Raw genomic sequence first — 26,134 nt, forward strand, 5'->3', positions numbered from 1 at the left:
GAGGAGCTCCACGGACAATGGGTCCATTTGGGTATGGGCACGTCACTGTACCCAGGAAGAAAACAATGGAAAAAGAGAAATGTCCAACGAGGCGTTTTGGGGCAGCATAGACAGGTATTTTCTGTGTTAGAGTTTTACTCGCTACAGGGTGTACTTTGAGGGTTTGTGACTCTGCAGACCGTTTACATGCAGAAAACCCTTCATAACACACAAGGGGACGGGTAATAACCGGAAAAGCATGACATGGGACCTTTAAGTGTGCTGAAGTGTCAAATGATGACATGATTTAGCGACGTTTGAGTCCAAAAATTGGCTTTAATTCAATATATTCAGAAAAGTTTCTTCTGGATCACTAAAAGCGTTATTTTATAAACAGACCAGACTGAGTTTACATCTCATGACGAATATGAACATGCCCACAGCCTCAAATATTGGGAGCTGCAGTGTTTATTAATATAGAAACTCATCCAACAGTGTAAATGTACTACAACTTCACAACTTTACTGTTAACTTCATCATCAGCAGCTGTTTGCTCCTCCACACAGATACACCCAGACTTACAATAACTCTCCTGACATTTTACTGAAACTGCTTCAACACCCTACAACTACAAGATTGGACCAAGCTTGAAACACATTTATAGGAATACATACATTTAATACGGAAAAGAAAACCCTTGCTCCACATTTTAAAGCTCCACCCAGGCGTGAGTTGAGGAAGTGGATCACCTGATTGATCGGAAATACTGTCTCTACTCCCTACTAGTCTTTTGAAAGAGAAACAGCTGATGGTTTCGCATTATTACTCACTCAGTGACAGACTTTAGCGTTTAAAGGGCCAGTAAGCTGCGGTCCAGTCAAATATGTGGTTCCTTGGTCACCTGCAGCGGCTTGAATCCCAGACTCACAGAGTAACTACAATTACCGCCTCGTGGTTCAATGCCTCCAACAACCAGTAGAAGTAATAGTATTCTTTCAGTCTATTAAAAATGTCACCATACTTGAGCTTTTCCTTATTATTAGTGACACATTTCCATATTTAGTATATGAATACCCACACTATTATTTGAAGCAGTTGGCAGCTTTTATACCGCGCCTGGCGAGCAGTATGGGCCTAGTGCATGGCTCAAGGGCACCTAGGCAGTGTTCAGGAGGTGAACTGGCACCCTTCAAAGTACTAGTGCCCACTCCAAACTTGGACTGTTCAGGCACTTGAACCGACAACCTTCCCATTCATAACGACTGAGGTACTGCCACCACTGAATTCTTGAGTTACGGCATCATAGAGTGGTGCAGTGACGAGTCCTAAAACCCGGACGCGAGTTAGCATTTTACCACTTCCTGTTCCCTCGTCTCAGAGCCAATGGGATTTTGAATTCGTTTTTGGAAAATAGCTGGAAATAAGGTCTGTGGTTGAGACACATTGAAGAGACGGATCGTGTTTTGTTCTACGACATTAAATCCATCAGCAGTGACCCCACTGGTGATTTCTGAAGAGTTGACGTGTCTGAAAAACGATGGTTGTTACCAAGTGGCTGAATAGGACTACAGAAGTTGTCGAGGACGTTGTACGTCATTACGCCGAACACGTAAACACTCCGCTAAGTTTATTTGCCCTGTTCTGCTTGAAAGCAAGTACCTGCCTCCTGCTAACTGTTCAAACAAACGCTTCAACTCGTACCATTTAGAATCTGTATGTTTGAATATGGATCTTAAGTTGGCGTGACGTTGAAGTCGTGCTGCTGTACTCGGTTGTAGTTCCTTTATAGCATAACGTTAGCATTTTGCTTCTGGCGATTAGATTTATGATTCCTAAATTATAAAAGTAGGTTAGAAATGTGGAGATTATCCGGCTGAACAAAACGTGTATTTATCAAACAGGTTTGTTTTCCACAGACCTTATTTCCAGCTATTTTCCAAAATCCTATGGAGAAATCCCATTGCTTTTTTGTCGAGGGAACCAGCAGCTTACTTCCGGGTAAATACGTTATCCCTGCACCACTCTATATAGAAAGGTCACAGTGACCCTTGACCATCAAAATATAATCAGTTCATCCTTTAGTCCAAGTGAATGTTTGGGCCAAATTATAAAAAATGAGGTTATTGTGTTCATGAGAAAGCGATGGATGGACGACAAGAAAACTAACTTCAGACGATTAAGCCAGGCTTATGCATGACACAAGAGGGTGAAGTCACCACATAAATGACTGCACTGCCGCTATTTTCATGCATTACTAAGAATGACAGAAGACAATAACACTACTGTTGTCTTTTCACACAACCAAACTCACACTGCAGCAGAAATAGCTTCATCATCTCTGAGGATAAACTCATTTAAACACCTCTAAGTTTAACACAATGCAACATTAGAACATCTGGGATGTAGTGCAGGGTTTTTATATCAGACTTCATTAGTTTTAGCGAGGTGGATTGAATGAAAAACTCGATTTAAAGGTCACCTATTATGCAAAATCCACTTGTTCATGTCTTTTCTACATCAACATGTGTAAAGAGAATTCCTTCAAAGCACAGATGGCAGATGGATAATTATTTGCTGATGATATATTGATTTCCACCACATTTAACCGATCATAGTACTTATCAGGCACAGTTCTGCTATGGACTATAATGATGATATTTAATATAGTTTGACTCACTGGATCGGCGGGCCCACAGAAGTCTCTGAAGGTCTTTGGTGTGTTTTCTCCGTGGATCTCCAGCACCATGCAGGGCCCGGAGCACAGCTCAGTCACCATGCTCTGAGGGACACAGGAAATTAAAAACATGTACTGACAATACTGGTAATATATTCAAGGAAGTCCAGAGAGGCAAGAGAGAAAAAGTCAATAATAACACGTAATACATAATCTATTTTATAAGTCTGAAATGAATATTTGTGTCTCTCTGTCTTCATGATTTAAAAACAGGTGGAAAACAGGATATTTGTTGCTTCTTTGATCATGTTTTCAAAGAGGAAAGAGTGAGTTACTTTGATAAATGATCCTGGCAAAACTATTTTCTTCCTACCTGTTCTTCAGATTTAAAATCACCTTTTATTTTTTTAGAACGGTGACTCAGGCAAAAGCTTTTTTCCACATGTTTTACAGATTTAAAAACCTTCTTTGCAAAGGCTTTTTGAAAACTGATGTTAAGTCATAAACACAGGTAAGAAAAATATGTATAATACTTTTATTTTTTCACTTATCTCGAGGTGCTTCTGTATGACTCAACTGAAAACAAATCTGTGAAATCTTTGTCACTTGTTGAGATCATTACCAGAGATTTTGCAGTGTGTGTGTGTGTGTGTGTGTGTGTGTGTGTGTGTGTGTGTGTGTGTGTTTTTATTCTCAAAGGTAACACTGACAGATATATAGTGCAGGTGCTTGCAGTGGTGGCAAAACAAAGACTTGTTTATACTCACAGCGTACTCCGTGACAACCCCTTTGTAAACTTCATAAAACTCCTCTGCATTCGCCCGGTCCAAGTTAAACTGTGAGGAAGAAGAAAGGTAATATGGATAATGTGTACATGGTGCATACATAAACACAGTTAAAGAAGATAATTAGTAAGAAAAAATAACCAAAAAATACAGTAAAAACCATTGAAACTTAAGATATAGAACATTATGTACATGAAATCTGGATATACCAAAAAACCAAGTGCAGTATACTGTTGCAAATCCCTTGGAATAATAATATCCACACCTGGCTGCTATCTAACAACTGGTACTGGATGTGTATTTTGTAAATTGGGTTTTAATATTTTATCCATGCTTCTTAATTCATATTAAAGGTCACCTATTATGCAAAATCCACTTCTTCACGTCTTTTCTACATCATCATGTGTCCCCTCTTCTTCATGTCTCTTCTACATCATCATGTGTCCTCTCTTCTTCATGTCTCTTCTACATCAACATGTGTCCCCTCTTCTTCTGGTCTCTTCTACATCATCATGTGTCCTCTCTTCTTCATGTCTCTTCTACATCAACATGTGTCCCCTCTTCTTCTGGTCTCTTCTACATCATCATGTGTCCTCTCTTCTTCATGTCTCTTCTACATCATCATGTGTCCCCTCTTCTTCATGTCTCTTCTACATCAACATGTGTCCCCTCTTCTTCATGTCTCTTCTTCATCAACATGTGTCCCCTCTTCTTCATGTCTCTTCTACATCAACATGTGTCCCCTCTTCTCCATGTCTCTTCTACATCAACATGTGTCCCCTCTTCTTCATGTCTCTTCTTCAACAACATGTGTCCCCTCTTCTTCATGTCTCTTCTACATCAACAACATGTGTCCCCTCTTCTTCATGTCTCTTCTACATCAACATGTGTCCCCTCTTCTCCTTGTCTCTTCTACATCAACATGTGTCCCCTCTTCTTCATGTCTCTTCTACATCAACATGTGTCCCCTCTTCTTCATGTCTCTTCTACATCAACATGTGTCCCCTCTTCTTCATGTCTCTTCTACATCAACATGTGTCCCCTCTTCTTCATGTCTCTTCTACATCAACATGTGTCCCCTCTTCTTCATGTCTCTTCTACATCAACATGTGTCCCCTCTTCTTCATGTCTCTTCTTCATCAACATGTGTCCCCTCTTCTTCATGTCTCTTCTACATCAACATGTGTCCCCTCTTCTTCATGTCTCTTCTACATCAACATGTGTCCCCTCTTCTTCATGTCTCTTCTTCATCAACATGTGTCCCCTCTTCTTCATGTCTCTTCTACATCAACATGTGTCCCCTCTTCTTCATGTCTCTTCTACATCAACATGTGTCCCCTCTTCTCCATGTCTCCGCTACATCAACATGTGTCCCCTCTTCTCCATGTCTCTTCTACATCACCATGTGTCCCCTCTGTGTAAAGAGACTCTGAAAGTTTCAGGAACAAAGATTCTCTCTCTTTTTGTCCTGATCCATTTATATAAAAACCTGTCTTAAAATGATCTGATCAGATTTTGGCCACTTTATGATGTCATAACGATGTTTTGTCTTGTGTAACCATTAGCCAATCACCAACCAAGGTACCCCCCCCCCCCCCACCTTATCACCTGAATCTCCTCCTAGAGCACCATTGAGTTCTTTTTAACCAAATCTCTCTCAGAGGGGCGTGGGGAGGGGCTCCTTATTTTCATCTAAAGTAACAGACAGAGAATCAGCACTTTGGAAACAGGGCTGAAACAGAGGGGATTATGGGTAATGCTGCAATGATCTGTTTGGTGTTTCAGCCAATCAGAGACAGGCTCTGGATATATCTGAGACCTATAATATATTGATGAAAAACAGTATAATAGGGGACCTTTAAGCTATCTTTGGCTCTTTACTTGCCGTAACAATGTGGGACAAATAAAGGTATCCTGATTCAGATCTACTCAAACAGAAACACCTCACTGAGTGTTGGATTATTTCTCCACACAGTGACTAACTAATGTCTTAGGAACATCACGTCCTCAGAACAAAGGTGCTGCATGAATTGTTAATATTCTTTTTATTTAATTCCCATTATTGCACAACATGCTCTGAATGTGGCTCCAGAGATGAAACCGGCATTGATTTATTCCTGTCCTACAGCCCAGAATGCATCCCTTCTGACAGATGCACTGAGAGGTCACTGTTTGCAGCGGTTCAATTATGAGGTCAGGTCAGGAATCAATACTGAGCACGTATTGGTTACACAAGGACAGCTGGGATATATACGGGCAGTGGTGGAGGCTAACTGAGTACATTTAATCTAGTACTGCACTTAAGTACACATTTGAGGTACTTACACTTAACATTTTTGATTGTATACGACTTTATACTTCTACTATACTACATTTTGGAAGCCAATTTTGTACTTTTTTATTTTATATACATTCAAATTTTGACCCAGAAAAACTTTACAATATGATTATTTGGCATAGATTAAACCATCCAACATTATATTTAAGTCACTAAAACCATGAGTGGGTTGACAGAAAATGTATATGAATTAAGAAGTTTTTTGAAAATATTTGAAACGGAAATGTGAAGATTTATTGCTTTTGCTTTAAAATATTAAAATATTTCTTGAGTTCTTCTGCAAAGGGTACTGTTCCTCCAGATATTTTGAGTACATTTTCCTCATTTTACTTGAATACTTTAACTTAAGTACTTTTCTCAATAGCCGCTTTCACACCAAGTACTTTGCCGTACTTAGTTCACAGCACTTAGTTCCCAGCACTTAGTGTCCCCATGGAACTAAGAGCCGATCGCGTTCACACCGGAATAAGTTTCCTGAGGGAAGATTAGGCAAATGAATACGCTGACGTCACTTCTTCTTCTTCTGCTTTGGGTTTACTGGCAGGCCGCAAACCACTTCACGGCGTATACTGCCACCCGAAGTTCCCGGCCGGAAGTCCCCGGAGTTGGGGACTGGCTTCAGTAGAAGCTGCTGGGACTCCCAGCAGCTTCTACTGAAGCCTTCCGAGTAAATCGCCAGAACGCCGACACCTCCTCATCACTCCACCGCTCCAATGTTTTTTTTTGTGTTGCCATAAGTTATTCTCTCTCCGTTGGTGCGCGGGGCTAATGCTAATGCTAATAATGCTAATGCCAGCAATGGCGGCTTCATAAAACTTTTCAGAGTTTTACGGGGCGTGGTTTGCAATTCGCCCAGCCAATCAGAAATTGGTACTTTTTTCTCCCCAGGCTAGTCCCACCTCTCTAGCAGGCACTAAAAATGGGGGTAAAAGTTCTCTGAACTAAGTTCTCTTTTTGGTGTGAACGCAAAATTCCAGGCACTAACGGAACTAAACGGTAAAAGTACGGGTATAAGTACTCCGGTGTGAAAGCGCCTAGTGCAGTAGTGTTACTTTAAATTGAGTATTTTCACAGTGTGGTGTAGTACTTATCTCTTTTCACTACCCAAGTGTTTTTTTCTCCCACTGCTGTATAAAGGCTCTTTATTATACATATCAATCATACAACTCATATTAAGATGGTGAAAGGATAGGACAGCCTCTTTGTTTACGACTCAAAATGGGACAAACTTTACAAGACTTTAGCACAGGAGAATAATTAGTTACCATCTGAAGAGCCGAGATTTGAAACCCAGCTGCAGATATGGAGTTCAGGATCTTCCCGGTCAGACCTGCGGACACATGAAAGCCGGGTCATATCTACAACTTTTTATGAGTTGACACAGATTGGCAAGCTAGGTGTTTATTGCTATACGCTTCAATGTGAAACCAACCAAAGGTCTTCTATAAAAAGCCTACGCAGTTGATTTAGAAGTGAAACCTTTGAACTTGTTTTTAGATTATTTTGTGATTAATTGTGCAATAAAAGTTGCGCTAAAATAGGCTGCCATTAGCCGACTGTCTGTTTTCTGTGTTGTTAAGTTGGTGAAGATGTGTTACTGGCCTATTTGTGTTTTTGTATTAGCCTCTTTACTAATGGAAAATGTTTAGGGCCGTTGTGTTTGCACCTGTCGACCTACTTTTGTGTATAAAAAATGCTAGATAAAAAAAAGTTGCATTGATTAATGTTCGTTCACTAAAAATGTGTTTAAGCCAACAACAACATTATGGAGGACCCAGCAGGGATATAAAACCTTTTCACTTTCAGTCTTTCACTTGATCCACTCTGGTTTTAATTGTCTCATTCAGAAACTTGTACAATGTGACTTGTTATCTAAAATATTCTCGATGTCATGGCTGAATATTTAGCTGATTTGGACCACTTCTACTTGAGCAAACCTAGACAGGACAACAAACAAATAAAACAACCTCTTGATTTCTCTTTTGGCTGCTTTTCATAATGTTGTCAAGCATGTATAACAACAGAGCCTTGATTCAGTAACAAAAACACACTTTTAGTGGACGTACACTGATGAAAGGATTACATTTCAGCCTGTTCGGCACCTGCAACGCTCGGTAAATGCTGAACCAATTTCAAAAATTGTTGTCCTCATTATTCATTTATACCAGAAACATGGTTTAGGTTGGAGATTTCCTTTTAAGTAAAACAGTTCAGATCAGATTATATTTCATATTAAAGTAAGGAATGTGATTTGAAACCATCATCTTTCTCCTATTAAAACATGGATGTTATCTTTTTGGTTTGTGAAGTTGAAGGTAACTTCTTTTGGCTGCTTTTCATAATTTTATCAGACATTTATAACAACAATCTGAGCCTGTAAGTGGCGAAACAAGCTTTGAGTGGACGTACATTGACGAAAGGATTACATTTCAGCATGTATTGTGGACTAACTTCCAAAAATGTTGTCCCTATATTATACACTTAGACTGAAAAACATGGAAAAATAGAGTCCGGATTGAAGTTCCCTTTCAAGTAAAACTACGGTGGCTCTGAAGTGCAAGACACCGCAGCATTTCAGAAAACACCACAGCATTTCACATTGGACGGAAAGGGTATTCCTTTAGGGAGAACACTTCTTGTTTGTGATTGGACAGAGCCAGCCAGAGAAGCACTGCTGTGATTGGTTGTTTTTGCTGCCAGTCAAGAAATGACGCTTCGTGATTGGTCAGCACCCGACAGCGCAACATGTCCCAACACATCAGCCGTTAGCTGTTAGCACTCAGAGCTCACAGCTCCTCATATCTGTTCAGAAACTGGACAAAAGTTAAATATGTACAAACCACAGACTTTCTATGTCATGGTTTTCTGAAATGCTGCAGCGTTTTGTGAAATGCTGTGGTGTCTTGCACTTCAGGGCCACCGTATAAAACAGTTCAAATCGGATTATTCTTTATATTTAAGTACTGAATGTGCTTTGAAGCCGTCATCCTGCTCCTATTAAACCATTAATGTTATGTCAGGCATTTATTTAGGCATGTTTTTTAGTGGTCGTACATTGACGAACTTTCACATTTTTGTCTGATCAATTAAAAAAATACCATTTATACACTCAGACAGAAACACAGGGGAAAGTAGGGACCAGATTTATTTTAAGTTCAAATCACATTATTCTTCATATTCAAGCACTGAATGTGCTTTCAAGCCGTCATCTTGAAATGTTATGTTATGTTATCATATGTTTTTTATTTGTGAAGTTGAAGGTAACTTCTGTTGGCTGCTTTCCATAATGATGTCAGGCATTTATTTAGGCATGTGTTTTAGTGGTCGTACATTGACGAATGTTCACATTTTAGCCTGATCAATTAAAAAAATCCCTATTATACACTTAGACCGAAAAACAGGGGAAAGTAGGGTCCAGATTGGAGGTTCCCTTTCAAGTAAAACCGTTTCCATCCCATTAGTCTTCATATTTAAGTACTGAATGTGCTTTGAAGCCGTCATCGTGCTCCTGTTAAATGTTATCTAATGTTGCCATGACCTCAGATTGTGCAGTCAGAGCGATATTGTCTTACAGATGTCCTTTCTGTGGGAGAGAGGAGACAGTAACCAGAGCGAGATACAGCGCTCATCCTTTCATCCATGACGCAGTACATTATGGTTATAAAAAAAAGGAAAAGAAATGTCACATCCACAGTGACAAAGGTGCAGCGGTGACAGTGAAGGTCACACAGCTGCAGACGCGCATAATTGAACGAGAGCGCCAGTCTCATTATCTCCCTCTGACATCCTGATAAAAAGTAGGCTGTGTTCCCGTCAGCCAGGATAGAGAGTAGGTATAACTCTAAACATTTCTCTCTCCTCTCTCTCTATGTGTGTTAGGTAAGTAATCACCTTCCCGGTCCTGTGTGCCCTCCCCGAGGATCGACACACACACACACACACACACACAGAAGCAAAAGCGGCTGGTGCTGTTGCTAGGAGATCCTATTCTGGGTGCCTGGCAACAGAAGCTTCTCTATTCCAGTCATGTCTGAGTGCATTTTCAGCCACTATACTTCCCTTATCTGCGCTGTGATTGGCCGGGCCCGGCGCACGTAGCTGTAGCGCAGTTTGTAGCTCATGAGCATGGGCGGATTATTATGAGGCAATGGGCCCCTGGGCACAGACACTCAGGAGCCCCCCCCAACCCCCCCCCCAACACACACACACACACCCCTCCTACAGTACATTAACAGACACACAAAACGTCACAGGTGAACAAGGAGTGTCTGAAAATCAGAGACACAAACACGACTTGTGTGACTGGTGGTTTGTGTCTATTGTAGAAAACTCTGTCACATTGTGGTTTGTCTCGTTTATTGTTTGAGTCATTTTGTGTCTCCTTGCTGTAGTTGTATGGCTCTGTGATAAACGTTTCTTTTTTGGGTTGTTTTGTGTGTCTTTATGGTCTATCTTTTAGGTCATTTCGTGTGACTCAATGCAGTCGCTTTATGACTGTGTTTTTAATGTGTCTTTTTTGGTTGTCTTGTATGTCTTTGCAGTTGTTTCGTTTGTCTTTTACATAGTTTTGTGCCTCTCTGTGGTTATTTTGTGTATCTTTTATGTTGTTTTGTGTCTGTGTAGTTGTTCTGTATGTCCTTTGTGGTTGATTTTTGTTTGTCTTTGATATTGTTTTGTGTTTCTCGTGATCATTTTGTGTCTCTTAGTGGACGCTTTGTGCCTTATTGGGATAGTGTTGTGTTTTTATTGTTGTTCTGTGCCTGTTTTAGTTTATTCTGTATCTCTCTGTAGTTGTTTTGTGTTATTTTATGGTTGTTTTGTGTCTTGTGTCTCTGCTCCATGACCACTTTGCCAACTGTGTGCCTGTTCAGTAAACCGTGCAAGCTCCTGAGTGATATCATTACAAATCAAAGCAAGCCTATTTGTTTTTAAACCGTGACAAAAGCTACAATATCTCTATTTGAAAAATACAAATTGCAGTCCAAAAAAGGTTCATATTGGAGCAAATGCAGCAAAGCCTGCTTAGAAATATGTTGTAAACAAATACCTTTCAGAAAGCCAAACCAGAATGAGCAGAGATAAACTTGTGGGCTGAAGGTTACACAAACTCCTACTTGGAAACAGGCCTAAAGTGCGTTCAAATAACATGTGCTTTAACAACAAGTAGAGATTGTGTAACACTTGACAAACTGACAAAGCCTAAATTAAAATACAACTGGTGTAGTGATAACCATCGAGTATTATTTCACACCATTCATACAATGCATTCTCTGTTTTAGAGGGAATCAAATGCTGCAGCAGATGAAGGGTTAAACAGTTGCTCAATGATGCCCTGCAGCAAAACGAAGCATGTCCACACTTTGGCAGGTTTTTTTAATGGGCTCTCTCTCATAGACCTTTCTCACGGTTTTCTTGTCTTAGCAGGGAAAAGCACAGGTGTAACTGCAGTAAAAAAAAACATTAAACATGGCTTCGTTCCATTTAGGTGTGGCTGGGTTTAATAACAGTGAGCAGCTTGCAGAGAACCGGGATCCTGGCACACGCACACTCTTTATCATACAGGAATGATTTGTGTCATTGGGTAAAAACGTCCTGCAATGAAGGGGATTATGCAACCTTTGATAACACAAGAACACCTGATGAGTCATTTCAAATTATGTTACTTCCTTTCTGTTCTTTAAATAAACATTGCAAGCAAGGATGTGTGTCTCCAACTGAAAACGTCCTCCTAGAAAGCAATGTTTTCATGTTTGTCTCGTGGAATTTAGTTTTAAAGATTTACATAAATCAGCTCTAACTCAAAGAAGGGATTAAGATATCAAAAGGCTTCCTTGTTAATTCAAGTCAAAGTAAAATAATCCAGTCACTTATTTAATTAATTCTGAAGAGGTATAAACGTGTTTTGTTACCAGGAGTGAATCAGATTTTTAGTGTGGCTCGATTATATACAAAGCTAATGTTAAATGTGCATTTATTGTGTGATGCTATGTCGCAAAAGCCCATCAGCATTGAGAATATCCTGACGACGATGTTAGCGTAGCCCTTATCTATCCAATCTCAATTTAGAACAGGGTATATGTAGGAATCCTGAAGTCAAAACCTTTTAAGACCCTTTCCATACATTTTAAGACCTCATCGCCACTTTGAGTTCTAACCGGTTACATTGGCGACACACTTTACCTCACATTGACTATATACAGTATTGATTGTCCTTCCTCCTTATCTTCCAACCATTTGGACGCAGACTTGCATTTCCCCATAACGATGTTGTTTAACAACCGGCGTAAACGGACCTTCGCGCTATCAAGCAGTGAGCGCGCGATGTCCTGTTCAGATGACGTCAAATCCAACGGGATGCCATAAATAAACTACACAGAATCACACTACACACCTACGCAATGATTACATTCAGGCAGACTGTAGAATACAACCTCTTTGGATAATTCATATACTTATTGGAAACAAGCTACAAAATGTAATACCTTGGAAAATGCCGTTTAATACTTTTTAATAGCCTTCATTTTCGCTAAATTGATTTATCAACTTTTAATACTTTTTAAGACCCCGCGGACACCCTGTAGAAAACAAGTATTTTAAAAGATGTTTGCTTTTCGTTTCGCATACCGACTTGAAAAAGCAGGATCTCAAATCTACATCGTCATATTTTTATTTCGGGACCTTTTTTAACTATTCATTGCAACTAAATCACTGAAAATGTGTTTTTGTTTTTTTAGTTAAAACCAATGTAGTAAACCAGATGATTTAAGCCAGGTAAAGTAATGCAAATAAACAAAATCATCCTGCGAAAGAAGTGTGAAAATGAATTTTGCATTAGTTGTGAACACAGCATAAGGGGCGGAGAAATGCAGCAGAACTGCAAGGCAATGCGTCAACACGCTTTCATGCTCACAATGACATTGACAATGCTGATGTGAAGTAAGTATCATGTTCACCAGATTCATGTTCTTAACTTTTAGTTTGTATGCTTCCCACAAATGGAATAAACTAAAAAAAAAACACTACTTTTTACAGCTGCTTACCCAGAAGCCTTTTAACTTGTTTTAGCACCTTTACAATATTGTTTTTAAACTATTCTGTATCTCTGTATGGTTTTTATGAATCTGTTATTCCATTATGTTTATTTCAGTCAGACAACTCACGTGTTTCTTTAACATGTTTATTAGAAGCAGCATATAGTTGAGTTTGGCGTCTAGGCTCGGGCCTCATCACTCCACAGATATACATAGCACGATGAGTGATGATTAAAGGGGACCTATCAAGCAAAATGCACTTTTGTACGTCTTTTATACATGAATATGTGTCCCCGGTGTTCCAGGGAACTCACCAAGTGTCAGAAAACACAACCCTCTCTATTTTCCTCCATACCCAAATCTCTAAAAAAAGGGGCTGCAACGGATCTGATAAAAACTGATCCAGATTTGAACACTGTCCTGACGTCAGGACGGTGGCGCTACGCTATTGGGCCAACTCCACCAATCAGGAGGAGACAACCACGGCATTGCTGTTTGAAAACGCTGGAGACGCTGTAGTACATATGCCAGGCCTGTAGATGGTGCTGTTCTCACTGAATCAACCCTTGCTAAAACAGAGCTAACATTTTTCAAATTGAGCAAAATGAGGCATGGCTAAAATGCATGATCTGTTTGGTATTTTGAAAAAAAAAAAAGTATAAATATGCCTTATATAGGTATGGTCCTACACTATATTATTCAAATATAGCATGATAGGTCCACTTTAAATAACTAACCCCCAGAGCCTACAGGTGGAAGTTGGGGTGGAAGCTGGGGTGGTGGTGGGGCAGGCAAGCAGCAGCGACGTGGAAGTAGCTGCAGCAATAGCAGCAGCAAGCAATGCATGGAGAGATATCTGGCAGGTTAAATAGAGCGGCATATTAAGGAGACTCTGTTTGGTTGGTTGTAGAGTGGCAAGGGGCGTTATGTATGAATGCAGCATGAGTACTCGAGTTGACTGCCTGAACTAGCTCGCAGGCTTCGCCCCATTTATTGTGTTCCTTTCTGTTGTCTTCTTATTAAGTGTTAATGAGGATTTAAAGCACTTTGAATTGCCTCTGTGTCTGAAAATGTTCTCTATAAATAAACGTACCTTACCTTACCTTAATCGTCAATAGCTAAATGTCATTTGTTTAAAAGGTATTTGTTCATTGCAGGACAAATAGAACCAGATGGTGGCGCTAAATGGAAAAGTCAGGGGATCTCCAAAGTCACTCACCGACAGACCTACATTGCCGCCCTTAAAGACATGCCGTTAGCATGGCTAAAAATAGAAAGAGAACACAGCCCAGAGAGCACAAATACATCCATGGAAACTAGATATAACCCTGGTCCAGATCAGATAGCAGGCGAACGACCACTGAGGAGTAAAGAGATCCAATCAGAAGTAAAGATTAAATTAATTTATAAGGGACCGTGGTGAGTTTGTTTATTGTAATGAGCTGCGTTTGGACTTATATGTGCAGAACAACCTTCCAACTCAGTCAACAGCTTCCCGTGTGCAGGCTTCAGCTCTGTCCAAAGAATTTCACATTTCACAGGTCAGAGCTCGAGTGGCATGCTCCACCAACGGGGATCAGGGCAGGGATTTGGAAAAATACAAAAGCTAAATGAGGTAACTATGTAGCGCCCTTTGTGTGACAGAAATACACTTACAGACACGTGTGAAAGAAGATATAAGTCAGTGGAGAACGACTGTTGCTTAGCACAATTCTCAAAATGGCAGAATATTGTACACACAAAGCCAACTTCATGAGAGCCCCACTGTTTTTAAGGAATTTCCTGAAAGTATGTGAGTATAAAATAGAGCTGCAATGTGTAGTCGAAAAAGAGAAAATAATTGTTAACTATTTTGATTATTTTGAAATGGTTAAAGGAACTTTTTTCATGCAAACATTTTTTTAAATACTGCTTTCAGTCTTTAAAATATGGAGCTTGTCTGCTTTTATCTGCTTTATATTATATTAGATGGAATATCTTTTGGTTTTGGACCGACACAAGGAAACATTTAAAGACCTCACCTGGGACTTTGAGAAACTGGGATGGACATTTTTCTCTATTTCCTGACATTTTATACAAATAAACAATAATCCGGGAAATAATCATCAGCTTAAACATTTTTTAATTGCAGGCCCGCTTTGAAATGTGGTTTTAAAGATTTTACAAGTTAACAGTTTCAATGTACTTACATTTCATTTAAAGGGGACCTATCATGCAAAATGCACTTTTGATGTCCTTTATACATAAAGATGTGTCCCCGGTGTGTCAGGGAACTCACGCAGCGTCAGAAAATAAAACCCTCTCTCTTTTCCTCCGTACCCAAATCTCTAAAAACTGGGCTACAACGGAGCTGATACAGATTTGCGTCCGATATGACGTAATATCGGAAATGTGGACCCACGGCACTATCAGAAAGTTGCTATCAGAAACAATGCCCGACTGTTTTGGACGTAATATGGTCGGTGTATGTTTACATTAGCATCGCTAAGACTAGCTGCCGGGTCCCGCATGAGCTCAGCCCCCTCCTTTTCTATTTTTTTTAAAGCTTTATACCGCAAATCAGCACTTTTGAAACAGGAAGTGAAATAGAGGGATATGAGGCATGGCTAGAATGGGTGATCTGTTTGGAATTTTGAGCAAAACACTTCATAGACATGTTTTTTATATATTTTTATATATCTGAGACCTATGCTATTGCCTAAAAATAGCATGATAGGTGACCTTTAAATTGTGGATAATTTATATTATTATATATTTTTTATTCTTATTATAATGTTTCACTTCATTTTTTTGTGTTAATTTAATGTAACACAAATGTATGATATAATTAATATATACTGCCGTGTTGTTTGTAAATCGGACGTTAAATAAAGAGAGAAAAAACATTTCAGTGTACTTGTAACTGTTTAGTGATGCATAAACAAACAGACAAGAGAAACAAAGAGACAAACACATAATAATTCAAATGCAAATATCCCTCACCTGCTGATATGGCGTGAGGTTTGATTATGCAGCACGTGCAGTCTGTAAAGATGGCTGTATTTGAGGGTCCATGGCCAATTGTTGAAGGGAAAAAGAATTCCAGCTCCTAATGAAACAAACATAATAAAAACAAGTCATGTCTCCATGCTTTAATGTTCAAAAAGCTCTTTATTTCTCTCATACTGCCTGTGCTGCAGCACCTCTTTTCACCCTCTGTCTGAAACCAGAGCCCAGTCTGCTCTGATTGGTTAGCTGGCCGGCTCTGTTGTGATTGGTCAACCACTTAGAGCTGTCCCGCCCCTTAGCCTATCACATACAATGTGTTGGAGCGCTAGCCAATAGAAGCGCGAGTGTTACAAAGTGGTGTCTGGTGCTCTCTTGTGATTGGTCAACCGCTTAAAGATGTCCCGCCCCTTAGCCTATCACGTACAATGTGTTGGAGCGCTAGCCAATAGAAGCGCAAGTGTTACAAAGTGATGATGTCTGGTGCTCTGTTGTGATTGGTCAACCGCTTAAAGATGTCCCGCCCCTTAGCCTATCACGTACAATGTGTTGGAGCGCTAGCCAATAGAAGCGTGAGTGTTACAAAGTGGTGTCTGGTCCTCTGTTGTGATTGGTCAACCGCTTAAAGATGTCCCGCCCCTTAGCCTATCACGTACAATGTGTTGGAGCGCTAGCTAATAGAAGCGTGAGTGTTACAAAGTGGTGTCTGGTCCTCTGTTGTGATTGGTCAACCGCTTAAAGATGTCCCGCCCCTTAGCCTATCACGTACAATGTGTTGGAGCGCAAGCCAATAGAAGCGCGAGTGTTACGGCCCGTCCACACAGCAGCGTGCGTTGAAGCTTGCCGGCGGGGGGGGGGCTGAAACTCGACCAACAACCAATCACATGAATCTCCCGCCCCGGACACACAAGCACGCGGTTTGATTGGCTAGAGCTTGTACTGGCATATGATTCGATTGGCTGACGCTTCCGCCAAAGCTTCAAAAGTTGAACATTGCTCAATTTTTGCAGCGAGCAACGCTTTTGAAGCTACGCTTCGCTCCCACAATGCAGTTCGGCGAAACGTGACGTCACCCCATTCAAAGTGAATGGGCAGAAGCGTTGAAGCTTCAACGCACGCCGCTGTGTGGACGGGCCGTTACAAAGTGGTGTCTGGTGCTCTGTTGTGATTGGTCAACCGCTTAAAGATGTCCCGCCCCTTAGCCTATCACGTACAATGTGTTGGAGCGCTAGCCAATAGAAGCGCGAGTGTTACAAAGTGGTGTCTGGTGCTCTGTTGTGATTGGTCAACCGCTTAAAGATGTCCCGCCCCTTAGCCTATCACGTACAATGTGTTGGAGTGATAGCCAATAGAAGCACGAGTGTTACAAAGTGGCACTATGTTCAGGAAGTAAACAAAGGAGTCCAATGGAGGTGTTTCAGGCAGGGGGGGAGAGTGTGTGGGAGAGAGATTTTAGACTTTGAAGACCATTTACATATAAACACACTACAGGAAAAGGGAAACCCCAAAAAGCATTAGAGGGCCTCTTTAAATCCAGTCTCTTACTCTTGCTGCTGCGGCAATTGAGTCGGAGCCATGACCAACATTTTTGACGCCATCTGTTCCCAACTTGGCTCGAACGCTCTCTGGAGCCTCTTTCCGAGCCACAGCAGAGTCTCCGGGGCCCAGGAGCCTCCTCCAGATCGACATGGCCTCATCACCCATCAGCTCCATGGCAACCACGGGGCCCGAGGACACAAACTGCACCAGGTTACTGGAAAAAAAAACAAAGAGCAAGGACATGAGGAATAAAGCAGATAAGTGGAATTCCTACAAGCAGGAAGTCAGCAAAGGGATTAATTCAAATTAGTTTGAAGAGGGTTTGGATGTAGCTACTTCTCAAGAGTTAGTGTATTATAGTATATACAGTAGAAACAGACCTGGCAGGAAGCTAAGCAAAGTACTGCTGTGGACATATTTAACAACTAGAAATATCTATATCAGTTTAAGTACGAGCTATATTTAGAATATTTCCACAGCTTTACCTTGCTGTCAGACTGCTCCATTGGAGTTTGGATTATTGCAGAAAATAAGTTCTGTTGCAAACCAGTGTTTATTATACGTACATATTTTGTTTAGCAAGAAAAGCTCCACATATGAAAGTAACTTCACTAACTTTGCAGAGTAAATGTAATCTCCAGAAGAAGAATGCTAACGTTAGGCTATTAAAGAACTACAGCACGGTCACATGACTCCATGTCACCACCGCTAAGCTAAAGGTGGCTAATGTTGGGCTATAAAGGAACTACAGCACGGTCAAATTACTTCACGTCACCACCGCTAAGCTAAAGGTGGCTAATGTTGGGCTATAAAGGAACTACAGCACGGTCGCATGACTTCACGTCACCACCGCTAAGCTAAAGGTGGCTAATGTTGGGTTATAAAGGAACTACAGCACGGTCACACGACTCCATGTCACCACCGCTAAGCTAAAGGTGGCTAATGTTGGGCTATAAAGGAACTACAGCACGGTCACATGACTTCACGTCACCACCGCTAAGCTAAAGGTGGCTAATGTTGGGCTATAAAGGAACTACAGCACGGTCACACGACTCCATGTCACCACCGCTAAGCTAAAGGTGGCTAATGTTGGGCTATAAAGGAACTACAGCACGGTCACATGACTTCACGTCACCACCGCTAAGCTAAAGGTGGCTAATGTTGGGCTATAAAGGAACTACAGCACGGTCACATGACTTCACGTCACCACCGCTAAGCTAAAGGTGGCTAATGTTGGGCTATAAAGGAACTACAGCACGGTCAAATGACTTCACGTCACCACCGCTAAGCTAAAGGTGGCTAATGTTGGGCTATAAAGGAACTACAGCACGGTCACACGACTCCATGTCACCACCGCTAAGCTAAAGGTGGCTAATGTTGGGCTATAAAGGAACTACTGCACGGTCAAATGACTTCACGTCACCACCGCTAAGCTAAAGGTGGCTAATGTTGGGCTATAAAGGAACTACAGCACGGTCACACGACTCCATGTCACCACCGCTAAGCTAAAAGTGGCTAATGTTGGGCTATAAAGGAACTACAGCACGGTCAAATGACTTCACGTCACCACCGCTAAGCTAAAGGCGGCTAATGTTGGGCTATAAAGGAACTACAGCACGGTCACACGACTCCATGTCACCACCGCTAAGCTAAAGGTGGCTAATGTTGGGCTATAAAGGAACTACAGCACGGTCACATGACTTCACGTCACCACCGTTAAGCTAAAGGCGGCTAATGTTGGGCTATAAAGGAACTACAGCACGGTCACATGACTCCATGTCACTACCGCTAAGCTAAAGGCGGCTAATGTTGGACTATAAAGGAACTACAGCACGGTCACATGACTTCACGTCACTACCGCTAAGCTAAAGGCGGCTAATGTTCAGTGTGATGACATTTAGTCGTCCCAATTAATCGCCTGTTATCGACCGCCATTTTTAAGACACATTTAAGCTTCAAAAGTCACAAGTGGGGTATTTATCTTAACATCTCTCTACCTTGTGTCCACCACAGACCTTTTTTCAAGCATTAAACCAAACCACACTCCAAAAATGGTTGACCTTGAGACCAGGGGACTGTAAATGGTAAATTGCTGACTCATTCCTGGGTGATATTAATGGTTTGAATCTAAATACTTCCACAGCAGTACATTGCTTGGCTTCCTTCCATTACGTCTGTTTCTCTTTCCACAAACGGCATGTACGACACACTGACAGTGGAAAGTTACCTCATATTACAACACTTCAAAACATCCAAACTATCCCTTTAAATATGTCCGAATGTCACTCCAATGTCATTAGGATAATTTCCACACATCCTGTTAATGATAGTGGCCGGATACCAGAAGTGTTCTCTGCTGGCTCAAGACTGGCAAATCATTTACAGGCACTCACTTGAAGAACGGCTTTGACTGATGTTCCACATAGAAGTCCGCCGCTTGCCTCCTGTAATGCAAGAAAACCATAAACCTTGGAGTTAATAAATGGCCACATTATCTGAGGTATTCTGAGTAGACACTTTGTGCCAAACTACTGACAAAGACATTTACCGAGGTCAACAATATTTGAATCCTTTCTTTCCAGAGTAAAAGGCAACTGTGTAGAAATGGTCCTTCCTGGTGTAAGATTTAAACCTTAACTTTTTGGTTTCCTTTCCTTGGTTTAACAGAAGACATCTTCAAATACTGAACCTCACACCTGTTTTGACAATTATACATCCCAACAAACAAAAATATCAAATCAACTTTAATTCCAGTATTATCGAGACATCTCTATTATCCGAAGAAATCTCCTTGGATCACAAATAATAATAAAAATAACTAGAGAAAGATATAAATTAATAGATCAAATGGAAAAACTTTTTTATAGCATTTATGTTCTCAACTTTGTAATTGTTTGGGGGAAAAAACTAATCACAGGAATGCACTGAAATAAAATAACATTTCAACCAAAAACTCTCAACATTGGGAGAAATTTCCTTCAGTTAAAAGTTTAACGTTAACATTTGAGTTTTCTTAGACCCTGTATTTTTCCGGCAGTATTTTATTACTTGGCGGCAGTGGAGATCCTAGAGTCGGTGGGGGCCCTAGGCAAACATTCACTGGGGGCCCCTCGAACCAGCATCCCGACTTTTACGCCAGCTACGTCGCCTGCGTTGGCTACGCCGCCCGCCTACGCCGCCCGCCTACGAACACACCGCAAATACTTCAGTCGACGAGTGGCAATAACTGTCCTTACCAGCAGGCAGCGGTAGTGTGAACAGCCAATCAGAGTGATTGCTTGGGCCGACTTTCTCTGACCTCCCGCGGCCGATTCAACATGTTGAATCGGCCGCGGGAGGTCAGAGAAAGTCGGAGGTGTGAAAAGGTGTCGTAAAGAGACGACGGTGCGGGACACACCAACCTGAGTAGGGCGCCGCGAATGCCCGACTGCCTCTGACAGCCTCTGACTCCCAAAATCGGGTTGGTGTGTAGCCAGCTTTACGCCGCACTATGCATGGGGCCGCCTTGAGGGGGTTTCCCGACATGTCGTTGCAGTAAATTAAAGGGTGTTTTATGTTGTCGTTGCTGTGGACCTTCTTAATCTACCTTCTTTGGGGGCCCCCTTCTGGTCCGGGGCCCCAAGCAGTTGCCTGCCTTGCCTGTTCGCAAGGAGCGCCCCTGCTTGGCGGTGTGGAGAAGGTCAGACTAATCAGTAATAAAAATAAGTAACTCTATTTTATTGGTGTGTAACTAATAAGTCCCATGGGTGTTTCTAAAAAGAAAAAGAGATATAATCTTACGAAATAGTGCCAATTATGGAGAAAACTGCTTTAACTAAGAATGTAGTTAGCCTTGCACAGGAAGGATTCAAACTATCTTATGCTTGTCTCTTTAACATATATATAAATGTAGAAACACTATACCAGACGAGTCCAGCAATCATAATGTTTTAAGTCTGCTCTCCCACGTTTCCTGTGGTCATGACTTAAGTGCAAGTAAAACAAAAGACAGTAGAATAATTTTGAGTTTCTATAAAAGCAAAAAAAATCATCTGTGAAAAAAGGGGGGGAAGCGTTTTACAATTAATACAAATATTAAGTAATGCTACATAAGTTGCTAACACAGAAAGAAAAAACCTAATGGGAAGAAGACATGACTCGTTAGGACCTTGTAGACTAGTGGTGCACTTCAGCCTCTTGTGGCCGAAAGAGGTATTGAAATGACAAACAACAAAAAAGACAAAAATGTCACAAATGTAGAAAGATTATCGTGGTAAAATATTTTTCTTTCACCTTTTCTTAAATAATAAACACAGGAGGAAAACCTAGTCAAATCAGACTTCAAGAATGCTCACTTGTATCTCAGGACTTCCAAATTAAAAGTATACCTGATAATCAAATGTCAAAGTAGAAATTGCACATTGTACTCATTATCTAAGACTGAGATTGTTGTGAAATTATATTTTCCCCATTATTGAGCAGCTGATAAAGCGGTGATTAAACGGCACCCTCGTCCTCTCCTTGAACGCCATATGTTCCTAATGTGATGCCATCCATCTGTGTGTGTGTGTGTGTGTGTGGCACAAAACAGCCTGTGTCTCCCTCCATGACTCTCACACACTTCCACAATATGAATTGCAGTATTATTAGTAACTCAGCAGAGACGCAGACACATAGGTTCAGATCAGTATACAAATCATACATGGTAAACAACACTGAGATATAATCAGTGTACAGTCATTTAACAGACACACAGACATTTGTGCACTTACCATGTTAGCGAAGTCATTTTAGCTTTGGTCACGATCAGGTTGGAGGAGTATATCGACTCAAGGACATCTCCGAGCTTGGTGACAACATCTGGCTTTATCAAAGCAAGAGTTCTGGCAAATGGAGAGAAACAAAAAAAAATGTATCAAGCCAGAGATTTAAGCCAGTAAAAGGCAACGTTTTACACTTACCAATATGAATGCTTTTTAAAGAGGATATATTCTGCTCATTTTCAGGTTCATATCAGTATGTAGTGTCTCTACTTTAAAGAGTCCTCTCCTGCTGATGTTCAGGTGTATATCAGTATGTAGTGTCTCTACTTTAAAGAGTCCTCTCCTGCTGATGTTCAGGTGTATATCAGTATGTAGTGTCTCTACTTTAAAGAGTCCTCTCCTGCTGATGTTCAGGTGTATATCAGTATGTAGTGTCTCTACTTTAAAGAGTCCTCTCCTGCTGATGTTCAGGTGTATATCAGTATGTAGTGTCTCTACTTTAAAGAGTCCTCTACTGCTGATGTTCAGGTGTATATCAGTATGTAGTATCTCTACTTTAAAGAGTCCGCTCCTGCAGATGTTCAGGTGTATATCAGTATGTAGTGTCTCTACTTTAAAGAGTCCTCTCCTGCTGATGTTCAGATGTATATCAGTATGTAGTGTCTCTACTTTAAAGAGTCCTCTCCTGCTGATGTTCAGGTGTATATCAGTATGTAGTGTCTCTACTTTAAAGAGTCCTATCCTGCTGATGTTCAGGTGTATATCAGTATGTAGTGTCTCTACTTTAAAGAGTCCTCTCCTGCTGATGGTCAGGTGTATATCAGTATGTAGTGTCTCTACTTTAAAGAGTCCTCTCCTGCTGATGTTCAGGTGTATATCAGTATGTAGTGTCTCTACTTTAAAGAGTCCTCTCCTGCTGATGTTCAGGTGTATATCAGTATGTAGTGTCTCTTCTTTAAGAGTCCTCTCCTGCTGATGTTCAGGTGTATATCAGTATGTAGTGTCTCTACTTTAAAGAGTCCTCTCCTGCTGATGTTCAGGTGTATATCAGTATGTAGTGTCTCTACTTTAAAGAGTCCTCTCCTGCTGATGTTCAGGTGTATATCAGTATTTAGTGTCTCTACTGGGACATGTCTCCATGCTTTAATATTCAAAAAGCTCTTTATTTTTCGCAGCACCTCTTTTCACCCTCTGTCTGAAATCAGAGCCCAGTCTGCTCTGAATGATTAACTGGCCGGCTACGTTGTGATTGGTCAAACGCTTATAGCTGTCCCGCCCCTTAGCCTATCACGTACAATATGTTGGAGCGGTAGCCAATAGAAGCACGATTGTTACACAGTGATGTCCCTATGTTACGAAAGTAAACAATCGGTATATATGTACTGTTTGTGTTTTTTTTTTTTAGTATTCTATTATTTTATTTATTTTGTATCTATTTTAATATATAATTAATGTGCAATGCCTTGTTTACATCCTGCTGTCACACAAAAAGAATTGGGATGAATAAAGTATATCAAATATAATTGAATCTAATAATGTCTGTGAGCAATCCAGCAATGTAAGGCTGTGAGGCGTGTGACTGCAGTACCTTTCTTTTTTGCTGCCCAGTTTGTTCGCTGTGTATTGATCTCCATAATCGATCAGATTAAGCTGCCGTGAAAACACGTTCACTCGATTCCCGACGAACAGGTCCTCCTGATGGAGGTCTTCATATTTGGTCCTTCTCAAAAATATTCGCTGGTTTTTAACATCAAACTAAAAAGGCAAAAAACAAACACATTGGTCATTTAATAATATTATATAGTGGTAGACTTGAGCGGGATAAAATTACTATGAAAAATATCCCAGAGAGGGTTAACCTGGGTTGTAAAGCAGCGGAAAAATACATTCATGGAATAAAAATCCTGTTATTCTTCTTGAATATTCAAATTTTGAGACACTTCAACTTCTTGAATCGCCTGCTAAATTAGTATTTAATTTGAACTGCTTCTGATGTGCGTTATGTTTGTTGTAAATTGTGTAGTTATGTGCCGTTTGGGATTCAAGTCCTATTTGTACAGATATTTTGTGTCAATTACAAAAGAAGCCTAAGGAAGTTGAAGCAGCCTCTGTCACATTAAATGTAAATAAATAGTATTAGCAGTAGTGAATGCTCACCATTTCCACTGAGTTGTCTTGTGGGTAGTAGAAGAGTTGGTAGCGCCTCAGCAGAGCTGCAGTAGGGTCGTACCACTCAGTGAGAAAGGCGTATCGTTCCTCCTGAAAATGAGAACACATCAGAGGGACAACGAAGCACAAATAACCCATATTTTAGGTAACAAAAGGGACCTAAAAAAAGATCATAACGTCACTTTAAAACATGAGGCTATGATAATCTGTCACAAAGATAATTGTGTATATCTTAGTCTAAAGTAATGGACCCAAATGGTGAATAAGTTTAAGTCTAAATTATAAAGTTTAAGTAGTCTCTGTGCCCGTGTCAACAACATTTACATTTGTTGCAGAGGACGTTCTGTTCCAGCGTTAACGACATCTCCCAGGTGCTTTATTTCATTTCTGATTGTATCTGTTCACGATGCTCCATGTTTAAGTGTTTCACATTTGTGATATTGTTATCCTACCTTCTATCAGTGTTTTGATTTTGATCATCAACTTGTAGAGACTGCGTGAGTTATTATAGGTAATGCAAGTACACTTTTAACCTTTGAATTGTAGTCGGGTAGAAGAACAAAGTAGCAAAAATATTTAAATACTTAAGTAAAGTAAAAAAGTATCTCAAAATTGTACTTAAGTACAGTATATGATTAAATGTAGTTATTAATTAACGTCACTGCTTGTTCCTAGCTGTTATGTATGTACATCCAATGCATGTGTGCATTTGTAGTTGGCATGTTAAAATGTAGTATTTCAATTTCCTATTTCTTTGTACTTCTACTCCACTACAGTTCAGAGGTGAATGGTGTACTTTTACTAGTTACTTTACAGATGTGGATGAATGATGTGAAATATAATCAAGTGTTAAATCAGACTTTAGTTCCACCTGGAGTAAATTCACAAGCTACCCTGCAGTATACGAAGTCTTTCAAACTAGCTGCACCTTTACCAGCTTTGAGAACACTTTAATGATCAATCATTATAAAACATATCATATATATTATTCTGAAATGGACCAATCTGTTCAATGACTACTTTTACTGTCGCTACTTTAACTATATTTTGATGATAATACTTTTCTACTTTTACTTGAGTAACAATTTGAATGCAGGACAGAGTATTCAGTATTCCTACACTCTGGTACTTCTACTTTCACTCAAGTACAAGATCTGAGTACTTCTCCAACGTCTATTTAAAGTTAAATGTAGTATGTGATTGTAAACAGTATTTAGAATTCAATTTAAGGTAACGATAAAACGTTACAAATTAAGCTAGGCAGTCAACGCTAATCTTGTTAGTTGCCACCAATTATTATAGTTGTAAATGTTGTTTTTACTTTTAATTAGTTGTCAAAAAAGGTTATTTTAACGAGTCTAACGGTTGGTAAAGCTAACTCTTATGCTAACTGATAGCCTGTGTTTGCTATGCTTCCGTTAGCAAACACTTTTCGGTTTTGTCCGTTGAAGCGTTTCATATCCAAACCGTGCTGAATGTCTAACCATCGGATAGTGTGTTTACACAATCAGGACTGAACGGAGGGTTTTTAACTTACCATTTCTGCCCAATTCACAACGTTTATTCCTAAAGTCCCGATGCTGTGTTCAGCTAGCAGACATTAGCCATCGTGCTGTGTCCCGTTGCTATAGAAACTGTGGACAAGGTGCGTTCAGGGTCGATAACTGACAACTGAAAAAACATCGGAATCTACCTATTGTCATAAAATAAAATGGTCCAAAGAGAAAATCAAAAAATAGCCTATGTATTTCATTATGATTATATATTATGTATTATTATATTATGTTTTATTATAAGTACTGTACTTAAGTACATGTTTGAGGTATTTGTACTTTACTTGAGTATCTAAGATGTCAATAACAACATACTGTATATGGTATATTCATATTAAT

General features: G+C 40.3%; 1 protein-coding gene across 1 annotated transcript in view; it reads right to left on the reverse strand.

Moving 5' to 3' along the window:
- Positions 1-25,878, reverse strand: part of nme7 (NME/NM23 family member 7) — a 47,606-nt gene extending 21,728 nt beyond the window's left edge. Inside the window, exons 1-10 of the mRNA XM_034149728.1 lie at positions 25,780-25,878; positions 24,231-24,332; positions 23,662-23,828; positions 22,083-22,193; positions 19,725-19,775; positions 17,338-17,545; positions 15,790-15,895; positions 7,042-7,106; positions 3,421-3,489; positions 2,657-2,758 (exon numbers count right to left, since the gene is read on the reverse strand). Coding sequence (XP_034005619.1) covers positions 2,657-2,758; positions 3,421-3,489; positions 7,042-7,106; positions 15,790-15,895; positions 17,338-17,545; positions 19,725-19,775; positions 22,083-22,193; positions 23,662-23,828; positions 24,231-24,332; positions 25,780-25,782 — 984 coding nt within the window. The 5' untranslated portion in view covers positions 25,783-25,878. The remainder of the gene's footprint in view (positions 1-2,656; positions 2,759-3,420; positions 3,490-7,041; positions 7,107-15,789; positions 15,896-17,337; positions 17,546-19,724; positions 19,776-22,082; positions 22,194-23,661; positions 23,829-24,230; positions 24,333-25,779) is intronic.
- Positions 25,879-26,134: the final 256 nt, after the last annotated feature.

This window comes from Trematomus bernacchii, unplaced genomic scaffold, assembly GCF_902827165.1.
Source record: "Trematomus bernacchii unplaced genomic scaffold, fTreBer1.1, whole genome shotgun sequence".
Classification (NCBI taxonomy): Eukaryota; Metazoa; Chordata; class Actinopteri; order Perciformes; family Nototheniidae; genus Trematomus; species Trematomus bernacchii.